The sequence below is a fragment of the Sciurus carolinensis genome, chromosome 6 (assembly GCF_902686445.1).
Source record: "Sciurus carolinensis chromosome 6, mSciCar1.2, whole genome shotgun sequence".
Taxonomy (NCBI): domain Eukaryota; kingdom Metazoa; phylum Chordata; class Mammalia; order Rodentia; family Sciuridae; genus Sciurus; species Sciurus carolinensis.
Window position 1 is genome coordinate 58810780 of NC_062218.1, and position 22272 is coordinate 58833051.

At 39.5% G+C, this 22272-nt stretch overlaps 1 protein-coding gene across 1 annotated transcript in view; it reads right to left on the reverse strand.

The window, feature by feature from the left end:
• Nucleotides 1-22272, reverse strand: part of Polk (DNA polymerase kappa) — a 151130-nt gene that overhangs the window by 10915 nt on the left and 117943 nt on the right. Inside the window, exons 9-12 of the mRNA XM_047555710.1 lie at nt 16947-17045; nt 9023-9121; nt 6236-6334; nt 2902-3000 (exon numbers count right to left, since the gene is read on the reverse strand). Of these exons, the coding sequence (XP_047411666.1) occupies nt 2902-3000; nt 6236-6334; nt 9023-9121; nt 16947-17045 (396 nt within the window). The remainder of the gene's footprint in view (nt 1-2901; nt 3001-6235; nt 6335-9022; nt 9122-16946; nt 17046-22272) is intronic.

Below are 22272 nucleotides of genomic sequence, written 5' to 3' on the forward strand. Positions count from 1 at the left end.
ATGTGCTTCTTGGAGCCCATATGGGTGTCTTACACAAATTACAAAAAGGTGCTCCTTTCTCAGCATGGATATAGCTGAAAGCCAGAGTACACAGCTTTGCAAACAGCATTCCTTAGGTTTTATGCAGCACAAAACTTCCATATCTATACATTTTTCCCTGACAAAGGATGGTAGTTCTTATTTGTTTTTCAAATTACCCATGAAGAATTAACTTAGGAATTCTGAAAATAATCAGAATCAATGGTTGGCGATAACTCTAGAAGTTCTACTCTTAGGAAATTATGGGTCTAACCTAACAGATCTAATCTATTCCAATAATTCTCTTATGTGTCTGGATATTGACAGCAAGTACAATTTCCAATCACACAAATGACTGGGCTATTTGTCCAGGCACTAAAATCCAGGTGAGTTGGAAAATTAGGGCTGAAAGTAATCAGCCTCTAATCAAAAGAGACAGTAATGAAATTACGAAGAACTGCATTTTACAGGCATTTAGCAAGCCTCTAATTGCATGCTGCCTAAATTCTGGCTTATAAAACCATTTGAATCCCATAATTAGCCTATTTTGGGAAGGCAGCATCTGAAAGCCAGAGTTTTCAGGCTCAGGAGAAAATCTTCCTACAGAATGTATGCTGGTGTGAAAGTCCCAGTGTTTCTGCCCTTGCAGGTGAGGGAGTAGGTGGCTACAAGACCCTTTCGGAGCTTTGTGACACCTCAGACCCAAAAGACAGGCTTCTGGGAAAGTCAAATCAACAACCAACCTTTGCTCCCTTTTACCCATCCAGACTTCAATGCAGCTTTAGAAACACTTATCTTTGGTAAAAATTGTGGGAGCAAGTAGAAAAGGTTGTTTTTATTTACTAATTAAATAAGTGTTGGGTGCCAACTATGGGCCAGACCCTGAAAAGAAAGAGATGGGGGGAAGGGAAATCTGGGAAAATCGAATTCCAATTTAGTTCTATTTTGAACACAAAGTCAAGCAGTAGCATCAACCATGATTACTGGAATATCCAGTCACCTAGCACCAGAGGTCCCACCATGAATTTCTACCCAATGCTATGGATCCTCTACCCACAAAATTGCCCCGGGCTTGTTAGGTATGAATGATAAAGTTAAACAAATTAGAAAAGAATGTGTGGGGAAACACTGACAGTAAATGTTAACAAAGTTAACTAGCCACAACTGGAGAAAGTGGTGAAATTATGGGCAATTGTGTTTTTCTTTCCTTATACTTTTTCTGTTTTCCAAATTGTGGGCTTGTTACTTTTATGATTTAAAAAAAATCAACCAAATTATGTACATGTGTGAATATATACCAATGAAGTCCACTATTATGTACAATTAGAAATGCATCAGTTTAAAAAAAATCTTTAAAATGCAAAAAAGAAAACAGATACAGAGAAAAGCAAAATAATATCACTACTTCAGATTGTATAAATGTAAAATGTGTGATTTTGGGGCTGGGGATATAGCTCAGTTGGTAGAGTGCCTTGCCTTGCAAGCATAAGGCCCTGGGTTTGATCCCCAGCACCACAAAAAAAAAAAAAAAAAAAAAAAAGTGTGGTTTTGAGGTAGAATAGTGTGAATTAGGGAGGTGCTGAGCTAATGCACTGTGTAGGTGAAGACAAAGAAGGAACAACTGTAAATTTTGAACAGGGTGAAGTCCTGGGTTTGAACCCCAGCGCCAAAAAAAAAAAAATTAAGATGGTTAACTTTATGTTTTGTGTATTTACCACAATTAAAAATTAAATTTTGAAAAAACAAGTTTAGATACATATAAGTATGTCCATTGCAGCTCTACCAAAAGTTTAGAAACAACTTAAATATCTATCAGTTGAGGATTAAACAAACTATAATATGCCCAGGCAGCTTCAAAAGAGAAAACAAAAAACTCTTCATGACTAATATATAAAGACCAACACTTTAAAATTCTTAATACTTGAACAATATATATAGCTGCAATATATATAGCTATGTCAACACTGTCTTAAAAAGATGGAAGATTTGGGGGCTGGGGAGATAGCTCAGTTGGTAGAGTGCTCACCTCACAAGCACAAGGCCCTGGGTTCAATCCCCAGTACCGCAAAAAAAAAAAAAAAAAAAAAAAAAAAAAAAAAATGGAAGATTAGAATAAAGGTACAATATACTTATGCTTGTTTACATAATCATAAAGAAACTCTGGAAGGACAGAAGAAATTTATTAAAAGACTGCATTTGGTCAGAGTAGCACAGGATCCTGACAAGTAAGAACAAGGATGGGTGTGAAATTTTTACTACAAGCCTTGTGTGTGTGTGTGTGTGTGTGTGTGTGTGTGTGTGAGTGTGTGTGTGTGTGTAGAGAGAGAAAATATATATATTTAGAAAATATATATATGGAAAAAAGAGTAAAATATATATAATTTTATAAATATTATAAATAATATACTATGTAAATATATAATGTATAAATATATTATATTTATATGGCATATAATTACATCATATATTGTAATATATTACATATTTAAAATATGTATAATATTTATACATTATATATATTTAAAATACATTAAAATATATATTTAAAATATGTATATTTATAATTATAATGTATAAATATACATATTTTAAATATTTAAGCATATTATATAACATATAAATATAATACATAAATACATGTAATATGATACACATAATTTTTGAGCCATATGAATCTATGATCTTTTTAAAAAGTTCAAGGAATAATTTGAATCTTAAAAGCACATATTTTGTTATTTAGAGTAAAAATTCTTACTGACATCTCAATCAAACATGGGATGTTTTCCCCATTTACTAAAGGGAATGCTGATGCTGCTCCTGCTGACAACGGACAGAGATCTCCAACACAATCTCCACTGACCTGAGTCAAGTAGATGTAGTTACCTTATCAACGACTTTCAAGTCACAGCCGGCCTTCAGCAGGGTTTCCACCAGTTCCACATTTCCAAGATCAGCAGCTACATGCAGAGGAGTTTGCTGCCTCTGCCATAAGAAATCATAAAGAAGTAATGGAAGTACATTAAAGAGGGGTGAAAACATGCATAGTAAAAAGACAAGGGGAAAGTACAGGTGTGCTATATAGGCTTGTGGAAAAATGGATACAACCATGTGTTTTTTACATGGGTATAATCATTGCAGTATTGTTATAATTTTTAATTATTTATTCTTTTGGTACTGAGGATTGAAGAGGGGGGTGCTTAACAACCAAGCCACATCCCCAACCCTTTTTTATATTTTACTTAAAGACAGAGTCTTGCTGAGTTGCTTAGGGCCTTGCTAAGTTGCTGAGGACATATTTGAACTTGAGATCCTCCTGCCTCAACCTCCTGAGCCACTGGGATTATAGGCCACCCTCCCCGGCTGCAGTATTATTTTTAATAGTGAAAAAATGAGAGGAAGTAATAGATTTAACAAGGAGCCATCAGACAAATTATACTACATCTATATATTGGAATAGTAGGCAACCATTAAAAATGATTTCAGAGCCTGGTAGAGTGGTGCACATCTGTATCCCAGCTACTCAGGAGGCTGAGGCAGGAGGATCACTTGAGCACAGGGATTTGTCACTAGCCTGGGAAAATAGTGAGATCCCATCTCAAACCAAAGAGAGAGAGAGATTTCAATATGAGTTGCCTAGAGTAGTCAAATCTCATAGAGACAGAAAGTAAAACAAACAGTGGTTGCCAGGAGCTGGGGCAGAAGGGAATAGGGAGTTACTGTTTAGTGGGTATGGAGTCTCAGTCTGAGGAGGTGAAAAAAGCTCTGGAGTGGATGGTGGTAATTGGTTGCACAACAATGTGAGTGCAGTTTACATCGCAGGATGATATGCTCAAAACCCAGTAACTCTTATTTGTATTTTACCACAATAAAACTATTTCAAACATTATTTTTATAGGGCTGGGGATAGAGTTCAGTGGTAGAATGCTTGCCTAGCACGTGAGGTCCTTGGATTCAATCATCAGCACTGCAATAAATAAATAAAGATTATTTTTACAAATAAAAAAATATTTATGATGTAGTGATAAGAATCTCAGGAAACAACAACATTATATTTAGCTGAGTTTAAGATACATACAGAGAAAGGGAAATCTATCAATAATATTAACAATGCTAATGTCTACATGAAGGGATTAGAGGTTGTTTTTATTGCCTTCTTGATGCTTTTCTCTGTTCTCTAAATTTTCCACATAATAATGCATAAAGGAATGCAAGACATTTCTTTTTGGGGCAATCATTTTCCTATCTAGAAGATGAGAGTGTTTCAAAAGAAATGTGTGCTATCATAAAGAAAATCACTCATCTTAATCTTCCACTGAAAGTAATGCTGATGTAGAGACATTTCTGAGATACTAGGACAGAAAGAAACTTGGATATGATCTAACTCAATCCCTTAAACATAGAGGGGAAGCAACTTCTCCAGGGTCACGCAGCTGGGCAACCGCAAGAAGCCCAGTACTTTCTACCAGAACACAAGGCCAACTTGAGGTGTTGACTTGATTATCAAAAAGCACTTATTAAAGATCCACCTGTAGATGGCAGTGTGCTCCACTGGAGGCTCCATCATTGAAGACACCACACTTCTCACAAACCTCTCAAAGGTACACACAAAAATAGATCAGAGACACAACATAATGCCAATAAAATTGCATTTGAACATTAATGCTATGAAAGTCTAGAAGGCATGAAATGTACCAAAACATTAACAAGCATTATCTTTCTTTGGTGGGGACTACAAACATAATTATGTTTTTACCATATTTATGTTATTTTGTATAAATATTTTATATGTACAACATGAATTTTCTGTTGTAGGTGATGGTGTATGCTTATAGTCCCAGCAGCTTGGGAGGCTGAGGCAGGAAGATTGCAAGTTCAAAGCCAGTCTCAGCAAATTTAGCGAGCCTCTAAGCAACTTAGCAGGAACACTGTCCCGAATTTTGTTTTAAATATTTTTAGTTATAGATGGACACAATACTTCATTTTATTTATTTTTATGTGGTGCTGAGGATCAAACCCAGTGCCTCATGCGTGTGAGGCAAGCGCTCCACAGCTAAGCCCCAGCCCCAGCCCACCAAAATTTAATAAAATAGAAAGGGTTGGCGATGTGTTTCAGTGGTTAAACATCCTGGGCTTACTTTCCGATGTTACATGTGTATTTCTTCTGGTCTAATAAAAAGATTAAAGTGATCAAATCTAGTTCTATAAATACTTCCCCTAGACTGCATTCAGTTAGTTCTCGGGAAACAGATCACACATGAGCACAAGGTTCTGGGTATTTAGCAAACGTTTTGCCCATTAGGATAGATTCATGGCATTAACATAGTTGAATAAGTAAATGTATTTAATAACAAGAGGGTTTTCCCTTCACTCAATCTTTTGCAATTGTGAAGATGTAAGAAAGAGGAAGAGTTCCTGGAGGAAGAAAAGGACAGAAATAGAGATAAATCTCCATTTGGCTCAAGGCAAAAATTAACTCAGAGGTTGGAGGTGGAGAAGACCACAGAGATCTGAGTCATGCTCTGGTTTTGCATAGGAGGAAATGGGGGCCCAAGGTGGGTTAGAACAAACATGCCCTCTGTATTGTGGCTTCTCCCTAACTTGGAGGGCAGAGATGGTGTTTCCTTCCCCCAACAGCCCCTGGAAGATGGCAGATCAGCCCCAGAAAGCAGCCTGGCCAGACGGCTCTGCTCTGCGTTGGCTGTGTTGTTCTATCAGTGACTGATTGATAGCTTTTATGAGGCATTTGATTCTGCTCCTTTTGATTGAATTCCTGGCCATGGGTGTATTCCAAGAGGTCTCTTTTGCCCTCAGGCAAAGGAAGACACATTTACTGTCTCTAATGTAGAAACAAAGCTTCCTTCTTGTGGGAAAGGGCTCCAGGCCAAGGACAACATTTCACACGTTTCACACAGCAGGAATGGCTTTTGATTTAAAGGGCCTCTGGCAGTTTACCTCTGAGCTACTGTTTATCACAAGTGCTAGCTACAGCTGTTAAATGTGAACAATTTGATCATGAACTGGCTGAACCCCAGTTGCACCCCGGTAAAAGAGAGAGTATGAGGGTGTGGTGTATACAAAAGAAAAAGGGTAAAAAAAAGGTGCACATGCTCCTCCCAGGAACCTTTAAAGTAACTTGAACTCCATCAGAAACTCCCCATAAATACACACTGTGTTGAAACATAAAAAAACCAATCAGATTCTGATTGGTTTGGCTTACCTGATTTAAGATGTCAATATCATGCTGTGCACTTAATAAGCTGTTTACGACTGTGATATGGTTGTTGATAACTGCTAAATGAAGAGGGGACTCCTTAGGCTGCAGAAATAAAAAAAATTTTTTCAAATCCAAAAGATTTTGGTTTCATCATTTAAATCACAAAGCAACTCATTTCAGCAGACATTTCCTGATCTTCTCCAAGTACTAAAATTGCCCAACTCAGTGGTGAGCCCATAGTTAAAAGTTTCACAAATATTATCATTCTGAGGGCTGTGTGTGAAGCAAGCCAGCTCTCCCCCTCCATTGTCCTGGAAATACTGAGCACCTACTATGGGCAAGCCTCTTTTCAGGATGCCAGGGATTTAGTAGTGACCAGAGCCCATTCTCAGAAATCTCCCAATCTAGTGGGGTAAATAAGTGTCAACTTTTTTTTTTAAAGTCACATAATATATAATTAGAAATTTTGTATAGAGGGAAAAGAGGGGTGGGAGGGGTGGGGGAAAGGGGAAAAATAACAGAATGAATCAAACAACATTACCCTATGTAAATTTATGATTACACAAATGGTATGCCTTTACGCCATGTACAGAGAAACAACATGTATCCCATTTGTTTACAATTAAAAAAAAATAGAAATTTTGACAAGAGCTTTGGAGGAAAGGTCAAAAGTGTGGTGGTTGGGGAAGGGCTGACCTTTCAGGAGGACAGAAAAGACTTTCCTGAAGAACTGACAGCTGACCTCATATATGGATAAGGAAGTACTAAATGGGCTGAACTGCAGGACTTCTCAGAGCCTTCAAAGAGCCAAAAGACAAAGAGAATAGCCACAAAAGGAGAAATGTCCACACATTCAGTATTTCCTGAACCGATATGATCTAAAGCCCTCAGTTCCTTGAGTGTCTTGCAGGACGGGTGTCTCCACTTACTCAGAGGCCAGGTTCTCAAGTTCAGCCCGCCTGCCTCTCTAGAGTCCTGCCACGTATTCATCAAGCCCTTTGCAACCTTCTCCCAGGTCACCTGCTTTGTGGCTAAACTGTCTCTCTTCTGAGCTCGTGACCCCTCTCACCCATCCCTACCCAGGCTTCTTACCAGCCCTGCCAGACTGCAGAAACACCCGCATCACCATCACACACCTCGTCTCCAAGCTCCCCTGCTGCCTCACCCACCCAGCTGCACGGGCTGCTGAGGCACAAGAGAAAACATGTCTCAGGGAGGAGAGAAGGAAGCTGGAAGGGGGCAAGAGGTAGGGGAAAAGTGGTGAAGCAGGGGCGGGGCGGGAAGAGCAAAAACAATTAAGGCAGGAGGGTGGGGGGGAAGGAACATTCCGTGAGGGTGATGAGCGGGGAAGGGGTGCAGGTGCAAGAAAGCATGGGTGGAAGATACAGGGAGATTGTGTGCAGAGGTAAGGGTAGCAGTAGGGGAGACAGAGGCAGAGTGATCGGAGAGATGGGACACAGATGAGTTCGAGAGCCATAGGACAGAACAGCATTGCACTCGTCGAGTGTAACAGGTGATAATAATAAGCATCAGCGGGGCACATTCCACACATTCTCACAATGTACTTATGACGCACCTCCCCAACAGTCGCTATGCTGTTTTAAACACAGGGTTAACTGACAGCTTTTCAGAAACCATGTCATTCACAACAATCCTAGCACTAGATTTTATATTCCCCTCTTTATACCTTAGGCACAGAGAGGATCAGTAACTTCCGCAAGGCCACAGAGCAAGAAAATGGGAGGGACCAGACTTGAACCAAGACTTCCTTACTTCCCTATGCAGCAGACTTCTTCTCAGGAGATAGGGGAAAATGGATGGAAGAGAGATGGAGTGAGATGGCAAGTTTCACCAGCACACAGAGGAAGAGAAGAGCAGAAGGGCAGGTCTGAGGCTGGCTGAGGGGAAAAGGAGAAGATGGCACAGAGGAAAGCTGGTGGATGCGGTCTGAAGGGAAGGCTGCATAGGCCTCCTTTGCTCAAGAATACCTTCTCCCTTGAAGCACTAAGCATGAACATAGACGAAGCATTTTTCATCTCAAAGAAGAGGGCAGCATCCCTCTTGCCAGGGCCACCCGCCTTGTGGGGTCCAGCTCCTCCTGAGAAACAGGAAGTATCCTTGGCCTGAACGTGGTTAGTTCAGAGCCAATTTCCCTAATTCCATGCTCCAAAAACCATCAGACATGGTTCGAATCATATCCCTTACCCTCAAGTTAATGCAATAAATAGTAATGTCTCAGCAGGATCAGAGGAAATAATATTCTTACAAGAGAAACAAAAATACAGTGAAAAATAGAGAAAACCTTCCCATCCAATTCCAGCACAGAGGCCTTTTGTTAATTCTACCAAAGCCAATTCAAACTTCAGAAAACCTAAATCATTATGAAGGATTGTCTTTCCAAAAGAAAAACAAGATTGTTCAATGAGGTGGAAAAATTATCACTCTTCATGTTTATAGCAGCTTCATTTTTCCAGACTGATGAGATTCTGACAAGAATCACAGCATTTCTAGACACATGAGAAAGTTTTATTGCAACAAGTACAAATATTTAAAACACAAAGATTTTGTTTTGCTCAGGAACTTAAATGACTTTCTAAAATACATCCCTCGGATTGTATTTCTCAAGATTAATACTTAACCTCCAAAAGATGTCAGCCAGGCTTCCCAGAAAGAATCCCTCCCTTGTGAAACATCTCATCCCCCCATGTGTATCTGCAAAGGACATCTCCCTCCCGCCAGCTTCAGGGCGCCAGGACCAAAACCTGTGTAAACTAGAATAGACTCACTCACTTCCATCCTCTGGTGCAGATCAATGTTCTCACTGAGAAGAAAGTTCACAAGGGATGTGTGGCCATTCCGGGTTGCAGTCTGCAAAACACTGACATTGAGCTGCAAGAGACAGGTGGAAAGAGCAGAGAGGATCTCCATTAAAATCCAACATGCTATTATGCAGTGTTTATCATACGGTGAACATTAGCCCAGTGACAAAATGCAACTATTTAAAAAAGGAAATCCAATGTGTTACCAATTATTTGGTGGGCAGGGACTGCTGCTTCAAAGTGTCTCCATTAAGCTGTCAGAGTTCAGGGACATATATGCAATGGACTACATGTATCCCTCAAAATTCATATAGTGATACCCTAATCCCAATTGCCACACATCTTTTGGAAGTTGGGCCTTTGGGAAGTGATAAGGTCATAAGGGTAGAGCCCTGGTGAATGGGATTCATGCCCCTATTTAAAAAAAAAAAAAAAGAGCGCTTGAGAGTCCTCTTTCTGCCATGCAAGGGGACAAAATAGCTATCCATAAACCAAGAGGATGGCGCTCTCTAGAACTCCACCCAGCTAGCTCCCTGTCAGACTTCTGGCCTGCAGGAATATGAGAAATAAATGTTTGTTAAAGTCACCCAGTTGATGGTATTATCTTATCTCAACCCGAGTTAAGACAAATTTGCCTCAGGTTAAGAGTTAAATCCCTGCTTGGAGAAGTATGAAGTGAACTGGAACCAAGTCTTCTCTCTGCGCTGCCCAGCAAATGCCTTCCTTGAGTAGAAATAGGTGACTTGGTATTAGCCTCAAGAAATGCCTCAGTGGTTTCCTCCCTCCCTGTCTCTGTTGACTACCAGATCTCCTCTTTGCCAGGTACAGTTTCACAGTTCAGTATGATTTCCACCCATGGGAAGCCCTGCCTTTCTGCCACTCCTTTAGCACCTCTCCTCCGCTCTCCTTCCGGCTGCCTCCTCCTACTTCCCTATGGTCATGTGTCTTCACTTAGCGCCCAGGTTAGAGGGTACCCTGTTCCAGGTCATAGCCTGCTCTTGGTAGTCCTTGAACCTCCAACCAGCCCAGTATGGTACCTTGCAATAATGCAAATCAATGAATTAGTTGACTGATTAACCATAGACTGGCACGAAGTATTTTCAGGTGCTACATAAAAGGGTACGCTTAGAAAACTGCTTTCCCTAATGGCTGCATCAATATCCTGTCCCACATGCTCTGCTGCAATATGACTTTGCTATTCCCCCAGCACGAGGTAAGGTTTGTTTCTTCACTCCCTTGAATCTGGGTAGACTCTGTAACTGCTTTGACCAACAGAATATGGTAGAAGTGATGGTATGCCAGTTCCAGGCATGACCCCTAACCAGTCTGGCAGCTTCTGCTCTCTGCCTCTTGCAATACTTCCTCTTAGTCCAGCTGCCGTGATGTAAGAAGGTTCATGCACGCTGAGAGACCAAGTGTTGGTGCTCTGGTCAAAAGCCCAGTCTGAGCTCCCAACTGACAGCGGGCATCAACTGCAAGGCATATGAGGAGCCATCTTGGATACCAGGCTTAGTTAGGCCTTTATATTACCAAAATCCTGGCCAATCAGACTATAAGCACATAATAGACTGGAAGCCCACTGGGAAAGTTGTCAGAATCAAACAGAGTCACTTTTTCCAAGGCCTCATAAATAGGTTAGTCAAGATAGGAGGTTGTGAAGGAGGGGACTCATGCATATTTGCCTGATAATAAGAACTATTCGCTAAAGACTCTGCCAGAACCACAACCTTGCATTAAGGCTACTGCAATCTTACACACACGCAAAAAAATACTTCAACAAGGACATTTGCCCAACAAAAGTCTATTTAATCTTGGATTGCAGCCACCTTTGTTATTAATCCTTGTAGCCAAAGATTATTGTTTCAAATGATTTTACATAAACCACATTTTAGCCTTAAAAAATTTCCCCTGCCCTCAATCTCCTTGAATAAGCACATAATGTACTACTATGACACACATATTCCCATTGCAATCCTCTGCTATCCCATATAAACTTAATCTTTAGAGACTCTTTTTCTGTGTGTCATTTGGGCTAACACCACAAAGCTATGAAACACAATAACACACTATTGTTTTAAGCCACTGAGCTTTGGGTTGCTTTGTTATGAAGCAATAGGTAACTGGAACAGATGTTAACAGGAATGATGTGTATATCTCTGACCAACAGAATCTAGCTTGGGTTGATGATAAATGCCTACGTGACCCAGCATTAAGTGGCTTATCAAATATGGGCTCCTTCATCTTCATCTATAAAAATGGCCTAAAACCACCTACATTCGTTTTCTCTGCTGCTATAACAAACTACCACGAACGTAGTGGCTTAATACAAACATTATCTTATAGTTCTGGAAGTCAAGAAATCTGAAATGGATTTCACTGGGCTCAAAAAAAAAAAAAAAAAAAAGGTGTTTGATTGAAGGTTGTGTTCCTTTCTGGAGGCTACCAGGAGAATCCATTTTCTTGCCTCGTCCAGTTTTTAGAAGCCTCCTACATTCCTTGACTCACATGCCCCTTTTCCCATCTTCAAAACCAGCAGTGGTGAGCTGGGTCCTTCTCACACTCATCCTGACCCCCTCACCTGCCTCCCTTTCCCACTTCAAGGGAGCCTTATAATTACATTAGGCCCACCTAGATGATGACCCAGAATAATCTCATTTTAAGATAGGCTAATTAGTGCTGAGCTGGGGTAGTAGCTCAGAGGTAGAGTGCTTGCCTGGCATGTATGAGGCCCTGGGTTTGATCCTCAGCACCACATAAAAATAAATAAATAAATAAAATAAAGATATAAAAAATAGGTATTTTTAGTTGTCAATGGATCTTTATTTTATTTATTTATTTATGTGTGGTTCTGAGAACAGAACCCAGTGCCTCACACATGCCAGGCAAGTGCTAACACTGAGCCACAACTCCAGCCCTGGTAAACAAATTTGATAAGATCTCTGATATTACATTCCAATGGGAGTGAACAATCAATTGATCCAGATTGGTAGACTGGAAGATCAGTAATTCAGGAAATCTAGAATAAATGTATTTAATAGGGGGCTGGAGTTATGGCTCAGTGGTAGAGCACTTTGCCTAGCATGTGTGAGGTAGTGGATTTGGTTCTCAGCACCACATATAAATAAATGAATAAAATAAAGGTCTATATCAACATCTAAAAATTTTTTTAAAAATAAATGTATTTAATAGATTCTGGATATTATTTAAAGAATGATATTAACTAGTTATAAGTGCTACAATGAGAAGCATGACTGGATGGCTGTTTTCTAGTGAGTGACCAAGAAAGCCCTTCTGAATAAGGGAACACTTTGATCAGAATGGCCAAAAATTGGGGCTGAGTTTGTGGCTCAGTGGTAGAGTGCTCACCTAGCATGCCTGAGGCCCTGGGTTCAATTCTCAGCACGACATAAAAAAAAAAAAAAAAAAAAAGGTATTGTGTCCACCTACAACTAAAATATATACATATAAAAAATGGTCAAAAATGTTCCCACTGGGAAGATCCAAGGCTGCCTAAAGCAGAAACAAACTTCTCAAAAACTCAAAGCCAGATTCCTATGGCAGGAGGAGCAGGGGGAGTCAGGGTGAGTCTGCAGCATGCTACCCCTGAGGCACTACAGGCACATGTGTAGGGCCCACAGACTTTTTAAGAGACAAAGGAATATGTGAAACCTAAAAATACATGCATTGGTTCCAAGATACCAAAAGAAAACCACAAAATTGAAGTGAATAAATATTTAAGCAACATCTTCATACTTCATTGATTATTAAATGTAATATTCATAAAATATTCATTGCATTTGTAAGCAATTTATAGGTTACAGCTAGATCCAAGATGGCGGGCTAGAGGGAGGCTGCATTCCTTGTCGCTCCATAACTCGGGTTTCAAGCAGAGGATATCTGTTTCTCGGTGAGGTAGTTTTGGCTGCTTATCAATCCCCTGCTGTTTATAGGTTACATTTTTTCACCTCCTTCAATTCCCAGTTATGCACAGAATCTTAAGAAATCAGAATCAATCATAAATTAGGTGTTTATTGTGGTCAAATAATTGTAAAAGCAAAAATATAAGAGCCCTTTAGAGTAATTAACAGCAAAAAGAAAATTATTTAAAGCAGAATGTGGGGGCACTCAAATATATTTGAAAGAATGTGAGGTAGGGCCTTCAGAAATATGCATTCTTAGGGTCTACAAAAGTCCTCAATGGACCCAGGGCAGTTAGCTAGGCCTAGGCATTCCCTCCTATCTAGCACAAATGGAGGAAGCCTGCTATCAACCAAATCCATATTCTTACTCCAATTATCTCCTCAGAAATGACTCAACTATGTACCCTCTCTCTTAGTGATAGGGAGAGGGTAAGAGAACACAAAAGCAACCTCCTGGAAACCAAGACAAATCAGTGTCACCAAGTAAAACATTTCCAGGTTCAAACACATATAGAAGTGAAAGTAAAATGAGTCCAACACATCTGTGATCACATGTGTCCATGTTGCTGGCTTTTTGCTTCACACTGCTTGTTTCCCTGCGATCTTCTCTGGGATGGTAGAAATGGGTAGGTAATGGTGGCACCAGTGGTTACTGATCTAGGAAATGTGCTAATGAACTTAAGCTGAAACTCTAGAAGAAACTATATGAGTCAACTTTCCATTATTATAATTAAGTACCTGAGGCAAGCAAAGTTATAAGGAAAAGAGATGTATTTAGCTCAAAATTTTTGAGGTTAGATGTCCAAATTACATGGAGCAGGCTCTGGTGAGGGTCCCTCATGGTTTTATCACATCATGGCAAAACTTTGTGTTTATTTCAGTCTATGTGGTCTCTCCCTCTTCTTATAAAGCTACTACAATACAATAATCATCAGAATACAATTGCCCTAGTGACCTAATCTAATCACTTCCTAAAGACCACATCTCTAAACATTATAGTTAGATTACATTTCCACCCTCTTAATGCCATTAACATAATATTTTGTGATTAAATTTCTTCATAAGCGTAGGGGCCAAGCTAGTAAACCACATTCAAATTCCAGCGCTAGTAAAAACTGTGAATGGACTTCTGACAATTTCTGTCTAGAAGCTATTAACAAAGTAGCTGAGGCCATGGTTATAAGGATGCGGACAATGGGGATCCTGCAGTCAGTCAAGTAGGGAGAATGTGTGTCCATGCATGTGAAAATCATTACAAAACAAAATCTCTATGAGAGAAAAATAATTATGCACAGATGTGAGAACAGGTACAGAACAATGGAGTGAGCCCAAGAGAGTCTTGCTAAGCAGGGTGGCCTTCCCTGGGACTTGAGGGTGGATGGAGATTGTGGATAGGGGAAGCGGGGGTTGTACAGCAACTGAGAAGCAACACAGCTCTTCCATGCTGAAGCTTCCATGGCCCCACAAATTCTTGATGTTGTGTTTCTTTATTGCATCAACAAACTTTCAACATCAATGAGAAGCAACTTACTATCTTCATTTTCTATTCTCTCTTATAATCCTTGTCCATGTAAATATAAATCTAATGTTGTTACATTAATATTTTATTATGTACTATATATTATTATTTTAAATTAGCATTCTATGATAAATATTCTTATATTACAATATATTTTTAGTATTTATCATTGTAATTTTAATGGCTACATAATTTTCCAAGAAATAGATATGCCATTTTTTTATTCAGCCTTATCCTACCATTCATTGCATGTATAGGTTGTATCTAATTCTTTGGCTACTGATAATAAATTCATCATCTATCTTAACACATGTAGCTAGCTTTTCCCTACTTTTAGATTATTCCTTTAAAATAATTTCCCATACATAAGTAAAAATAAAGTGACAAACTGCTTTTCAAAAGGGTTGTATGAAAGTATAGTAATACCAGCAGACTACAAGGGTATAAAACATTACCTGTTTGGGACTTTATCTTTTTTTAGTTGCTAATAGACCTTTATTTTTATTCATTTATTTATATGCAATGCTGAGAATTGAACCCAGTGCCTCACACAAGCTAGGCAAGTGCTCTACCACTGAGCCACAACTCCAGTCCTGGGACTTCATTCTCGATTTTAGTATTTAATAGTATTTAACTTTGTACCTTTTTTTTTTTTTTGGTACCAGGGATTGAACTCAGGGTCACTCCACCACTGAGCAACATCCCCAGTCCTATTTTGTGTTTTATTTATAGTTTCACTGAGTTAATTAGCACCTCATTATTGCTGAGGCTAGCTTAGAAGTCGCTGGGATTACAGGGGTGTGCCACCTCCCTGGCACTTTGTACCTTTTGAAAAGAAACCGTTTACACATTATGCTGATACAAAAATCCTAAGATATCAGCAATTAAAATAACAACAACAACAACAATCAGGTGTGGTGGCACACACCTGTAATCCTAGTGAATTGAGAGGCTGAAGCAGAAAGATTGCATGCTTGAAGCCAGCCCCAGCAATTTAGCAAGACCCTGTCTGGAAATAAAATATAAAAAGGACCAGGTATGTAGCTCAGTGGTAGAATATTGCTGGGTTGAATTCCCAGAACCAAAAGCAAATAAATAAATAAAACAGGATACAGATCAGTATATAAGGTGTGCTACCATTCATGTGGTATTGGTGTGTGTACAAGTATGCATTTATTTAGTCAAGTCACACTTTCCACATGAATGCATGAAAAATTCCTGGAAGACTAAATAAACTATTAATGATTTTAGTTTCAGGTAGTGAAACTGATGTGGGGTTGGAATAAGGTACTTTTTATCATACACCATATGGTACTATTCAGGTTTTTTGTCATGAGTTATTTTCATTATAATTTAATATTAATTAGAAAACAAAAAGAAAGTAAACTATCTGAGGACAAGGTCACTGCAGTGGTTAAAAGGGCAGGCACTGGAGTCAGGATAGGTTCGAATCCTTTTACTGCCATTGACTAGTTGTATGATCCTGGATGAGTTCCTGTTAAGGTTTAGATATGAGAAACTCCCCAAAGCTCATGTGTGAGATAATGCAAGAAAGTTCAAAAGTGAAATGATTGGGTTATGAGAGCCTTAACCTAATCAGTGCATTAATCCACTGATTGGGATTAACTGGGTGGCAGGTAGGGTGTGGCTAGAGGATATAGGTCACTGGGGGTGTACCCTTGGGGTTTATATTTTGTATTTTGTCTGTGGTGAGGGGAGTGGTCTCTCCGCTTCCTGGTGGCCATGTTCTGAGTGGCTTTCCTCCACCACATTCTTCTGCCATGATGTTCTGCCTCACCTTGAACCCAGAGCAATGGAGCCAGCTGTCTATAGACTGAGACCTCTGAAACAATGAGCCAAATAAAGTTTTTCTCCTTTAAAATCGTTCTTGTCAGGTCTTTTGGTCACAGTAACAAAAAAGGCTGACTAAAACAGTTCCTTAGCTTTTCAAATTATAGTTATCTAATCTTTAAAAAAGTGAAGATAATAAAATAGTCTTGAGAGTTACAAAGGTTCATGGCATCATCACTAAATACAAAAGCATTCTGTATTCAGAAGAAGGCCTGTGTTCTTCAGGCCCCAGGCTGACCACTTGAGTTTTCATACAACAAACTTTGTTTTTTTTAATATCTGTGATGCATGAGACAGGCATGTGTTAGTTTCTATGGAGAAAACAAAGTAGAATAAAAGCATCTGTCTTTAAGAGGTGACGAGTACTTGCTCCTTTTGCCCTATTTTCATTTATTCCTTCCCCAAATGACTGAAGGAATGGCATTGCTTTTGAGGAGATGTTAATGGAGAATGTCAGAGGTAAATCATTCTTACCCCAAACAAAACATATTATAAATATTAATTCTACAAGAACACAACGAGTGACCTATGAAGGGCCAGAAGTAACAAAGAAGCTTCTAAGTCCCCCACCCACTGTGTAAGTGAACGCAGCCCAGGGCACATACTTTATTTGGAATATTGATATCACTTCCTGCTGCCAGGAGCACTTTGCTGCATTCTTCATGACCTCCTTCAACAGCCAAAAAGAATGGCGTTTCTCCATTCTGACAAAAGGAAAAATAAGTAAAAATTAATTGCCCCTTGTAGAGGAATTAAATCACTTTGAGAAACAGTGTGCTTTCTCTATACCTTTTGTATGTTAATTTTTTAAAATGGACATATCATTGAGTATCTCTGTGCCACTTTATACTACCAAGATGACATGCTTTGGCACAGCCAAATCATACAACAATCTTGTGAGGTCAGGGTTAATATTATCTTCATTTTACAGATAAGAAAACTAAACCTCAGATTAAAACTGACAAAGCCAGGACATAAGTTTAGTGTTTGACTTCAAAGCTGACAATCTCTACTCTGTTATGCTGCCTCCTTTAAGACTTTCCATCTACCATTCATACTTGACCTCTACTAATCTTTCTATCAAACACTTATTAGGCTATATGAAGTAGGATTGGAAAGATGGATTGGACACAGACCCTGTCCACAAGAAAGTAAGTCTTTTAAGAAAGATAATCTTGGAAATAAGGAAATATAATGCAGAATGAAACATACAAAATTAGAAGTATATTTGTACCAAGTACAGCTTTAATCTTTACAAATGACTTAAAATGTTGCATGCTGTTTAAAAAGTAATATTAGAGAGATTCAAGATGGTGGACTAGAGGGAGGCTGCATTCCTTGTTGCTCTATAACTCGGGTTTCAAGCAGAGGATATCTGTTTCTTGGTGAGGCAGTTTTTGCTGCTTATTGATTCCCTGCTGTTTACCCCATTTGTCTATCGCGATCACCTGCAGTCTGCCAGCCCCTGAGTGCAGATTGCTCACTGTCTGTCGACTATTTGCCTGCCGTTTGCCTGCTTCTTGCCTGTCCATCACCTGCCTTTCACCTAACCATCACCCACCACCGGAGGTTCACCTCCCAATCATCCGACAGCAGCCAGAAGACTGACCGCAGGCCACCAGTGGAGCACCAGCTGCCTGCTGTTGCCTGGAAGTTCACTGTCGCAGTATCTACAGGTTTGGTTACACATGGCTGCCGCCATTTTGAGACAACAACCAGAACCTGTAGGACGCCTGGATGGACTGACTGAGCCCCTTCTCCAGAATCCCTCAGCCCAACCGACCACTCCCTGCCTCCGGGGCCCTCAGACCAACTGACTGCATCCCACTGCCAAGACCCCCAGACTGACTGACTGCACACGACCTCCAGGATCCCACAACCAGACTGACCACACCCAGACCCCTGCCAGACAAACCGCACCGCCTCCAGGACCTCCAGTCAACCACGCCCACACCCCGAGCTGCAGCTCCCTATTTGCCAACACATTTGGAAGCCAGAGCAGCCATCTTGGATAATCCTAGAAGCTGTATCTTCCATCTTTAGGTGGGGCAAATCCATCCTGAGATACCTGCTAGAGAGGGAAGCTCATTGTCAGGTACCTCTCATGCATCAGGCTACTGAAGACTGGGAGGTTTGAATACTATATGACTGTTATAGTGTAGATTTTTTTTCTCCTTATTGAAAAATTTTAAGTTTTTATTTCTTTACTTTTCTTGCTCTCTTTTCCTTTTGTTTACCTGTTCCCTCAGAGTCTCTTTCTCCCTTTTCACATGCTAACAACCAACTTCTTTTGATTACACTCTCACTCTTTCTATTATCTAGAACTTCTATATATTCTTTTCTTATCCCATTAACAGCTACATCCTACACCCCTCCCCATCCTCTTTGTCCTCCATTAGAAACTGCAGACCTTATTGCAAATCTATTTGTTATACTGCAGATAATAGTTGAACTCATTCTGCTTACTCTGACAACATTGTTAACATCCTCATAGGGGCTATTTGGTTTAGGGTTGCATATTGTCCCCCTTAAAGAAAAGGTTTAGGGAACCTATAGGGTCACTATAAGCCTATAGGGGGGAAACTGCAATACCCCAGATCTGCACTGCTAGAGGGGAAGATACATGAACAACATGAAAAAACAAGGGAAGAAAATGATACAAACAGACCTAGATTCTATATTACTAGAATCCAGTGACAATATAGTAGAAGAAATGTCAGAAAAGGAGTTCAGATTACACATAATTAAAAAGTAATATTAGTCTTTTATAAAGTAATCTTGGTACTCCGGTTTTCTGAAACTTATAAATACAAGTGGAAAAAGTTAAGACTTTGGTTTAGACCAAAACACAGGAAAAAGAAATAACTGGTCTCACACAATAGTTGCTTCCTCATGCAAAATCTTTTCCTAAAAACATGAAAGAAATGCAGAATGCCTTCTCCACTTCCTAACCATTTATCCCTAAAACATTATTCTGCTTAACAAGTGCATTTGTAAGTCCATAGGTTGTACCTGTAGCTGATTAGGCATTAACAATCATGTTAACAGGGAGGCAGGAGCACAGAACCAGTGTTCCCATCCCATAAGGTGGGACCACTACATCACAGTGCCTAAGGTCAGCTGTCTATGTAAAAAGGAATCACTCCTCATAATCTGTCTTCTCATTTTTCCAGGAAAAACAGATGCTGAAAGGCAAACTCCAAAAGGAAAAACATTTGCAAAAAAAAAAAAAAAAAAAAAAAGAGGAAAGGAAAAGAAGGAATTAATCTCTTTACTGTATCAAGAGTCTAATCAATGTTCATCTTTTCTTTTCTTTTTTTTTCCTTTTCTTTTCTTATTTAACCAGGAATTGAACCCAGAGACACATCTCCAGCCCTTTTTTTTTTATTTTATTTTTTTTATTTTACTTAGAGAGAGAGTCTCACTGAGTTGCTTAGGGCCTTGCTAAGTTGCTGAGGCTAGCTTTGAACTCACGATCCTCCTGCCTCAGCCTCCTGAGCCACTGGGATTACAGGCATGCACCACTGGGCTTAGTAATGTTCATATCTTTGACCCAAAAATCTATCTCTAAGAACATATTCAAAAGAAAGAGTAAGAAATTCAAACTAAGGTTTATATACAAAGAGGTTCTTGATAACATAAAAAATTGAAATAAACTAAATGTCCAAGAGCCTCAAAGATTACTTAAATAAATTCTGGGCAGCTGCTTATATATATACACATACACATACACACACACACACACACACACACACACACACAAAGGAAACTGAAAGGGCAAAAGTCAGATGAATATAAGATAATTCCTTTCAGTGTGGAGAAAATGTAAAACTGCTATTTATGTTTACTTTTTTCTTGAATTTTTAAAAAATTCTAGTTATGGTATGTTTTATAATACATTAATTAAATTATAAATGTACATAATAGGGGCATGCCTGAACTTTCTTTTTTGATGTGAGTTTGCTACCAAGAATGTTTGGAGACCACTGCTCTGGAGCATGATATTATGGGCTACTCTAACTGATCTGGCAAGAGCTTAGAACAGGAAACGACTGCAATGACATATGAATATTAACAGGTCTTATTCAAAAGGATAATATTATCACTGTACACTTTTACTTGGGCAACTGAAACTTATCCTAATCTGCAATTAAAGTGTGTTGGACTTTGAGTTCTCCCCAATGTATCTTGACTCTAAAACAGCTAAAAGGTGGAGAAATTCATGTGCACACATTCCAGTGGTAAAGTACTTGATCAGAGTGAATATGAGTAAGATAAAGATTTGTATTCAATCCTACAACTATAGATATTGATTTCTGCTATGACTTGAATGTTTGGTCCTTCCAAAATTCATATTGAAGTCTAATCCTGAATGCAATAATGTTCAGAGGTGGGAGCCTTCGGGAGGTGACCAGGTCAAACAGGCTTCACAGTCATGAATGCAATTAGTGCCCTTCTAAAAGAGTTTGAGGAACTATTTGGTATTTCTGCCCTCTTCCACGTGAGGACACGGCATTCACTTTTTCTCCAATATAAGGACACAGCAACAAGTTAGACCATCTTGGAAGCAGAGAGCAGTCCTCAATGGGCACTGAACCTGCTGCCACCTTGATCTTGGACTTAAAGCCTCCAGAATTGTGAGCAATACACTTTTATAATTTAAAAATTACCCAATCTATCTGGGTACAGTGGCATGCACCTGTAATCCCAGGAGCTCAGGGGGCTGAGGCAGAAGGATTGTGAGTTCAAATCCAGCCTCAGCAATTTAGCAGGGCCCTAAGCAATGAGGCGAGACCCTGTCCCTAAATAAAGTATTAAAAAAGGCCTAGGAATGTTGCTCAGTGGTTAAGCGCCCCGGAGTTCAATTCCTGGTGCCCCCCCAAAAAATTTTGCTCAGTCTAACATTTTGTCGTGGAAGCAAGAACAGGTTTAGACAATCTCTATATTGATTTGTGAAGATCAATCACATCCAAGATTTACACCAAGTAATTCATGTTCTTTTTGAGTTTAATGGATGATTCATAACTCTCATTCAAGAAGGCCAAATTGCTGGTGTTATGGTTTAGATATGAGGGGTCTCTCAAAAGCTCATGTGTTGCCAATGCAAGAATTCTCAGAGGTAAAATGGTTGGGTTATGACAAGCTTAATCTAATCAATGAATTGATCCACAGATTGGGTGGTCATTGTAAGCAGGTAGGGTCTGGCTGGAGGAGGTAGATGACTAGGGGCATCCCTTTAGGGTTTATTTTGTCCCTGCTGAGTGGAGTTCTCTCTGCTTCCTTGTTGCCATGTTCTGAACTGCTTTCCTCCTCCATATCCTTCCACCATCATGTTCTACTTCACTACGGGCTCAGAGCAACAGTCAGTTGTCTACAGATGAGATCTCTGAAACTGTGAGCACCAAATAAACTTCTTCTCTAAAATTGTTTTTGTCAGGTCTTTTGATCACAGTGGTGAAAAAGTCAACTAAAACACCTGGAATCTTCTTTAAGTAATTTAAACCAACTAAACTTGATCATCATTATGCCAAGTGGTCAGACAAGAGTGAACACACACAATGATAAATAAATAAAGGCTCTATTTTTTTCTATGATCCTTGGCTGAATGCCTGGCTTACATTCTCCCAAGAACTGGAAGAGAAGAAATATGCTTCATAATAATGCATATTACACATACCTACGGCAACCATGATCCCACTTTTTCTACCTATGACAACACCAATGAAAAGAATAAATGCCACTTGGTTTACACAGTGTGCTCAGCACTATTCCCTGTATTAAGTATACGACACAGACTTTCTATTCAAACCTCATTATCTTCCTACAAGGCTACTTTACAGATGAGGAAATGGAGGCTGAGAGGACCTATGTAATGTGCCCAGGACCATCCAAGTAGATAGTGGCAGATCCAGGGTAGACTCAGGCAACCAG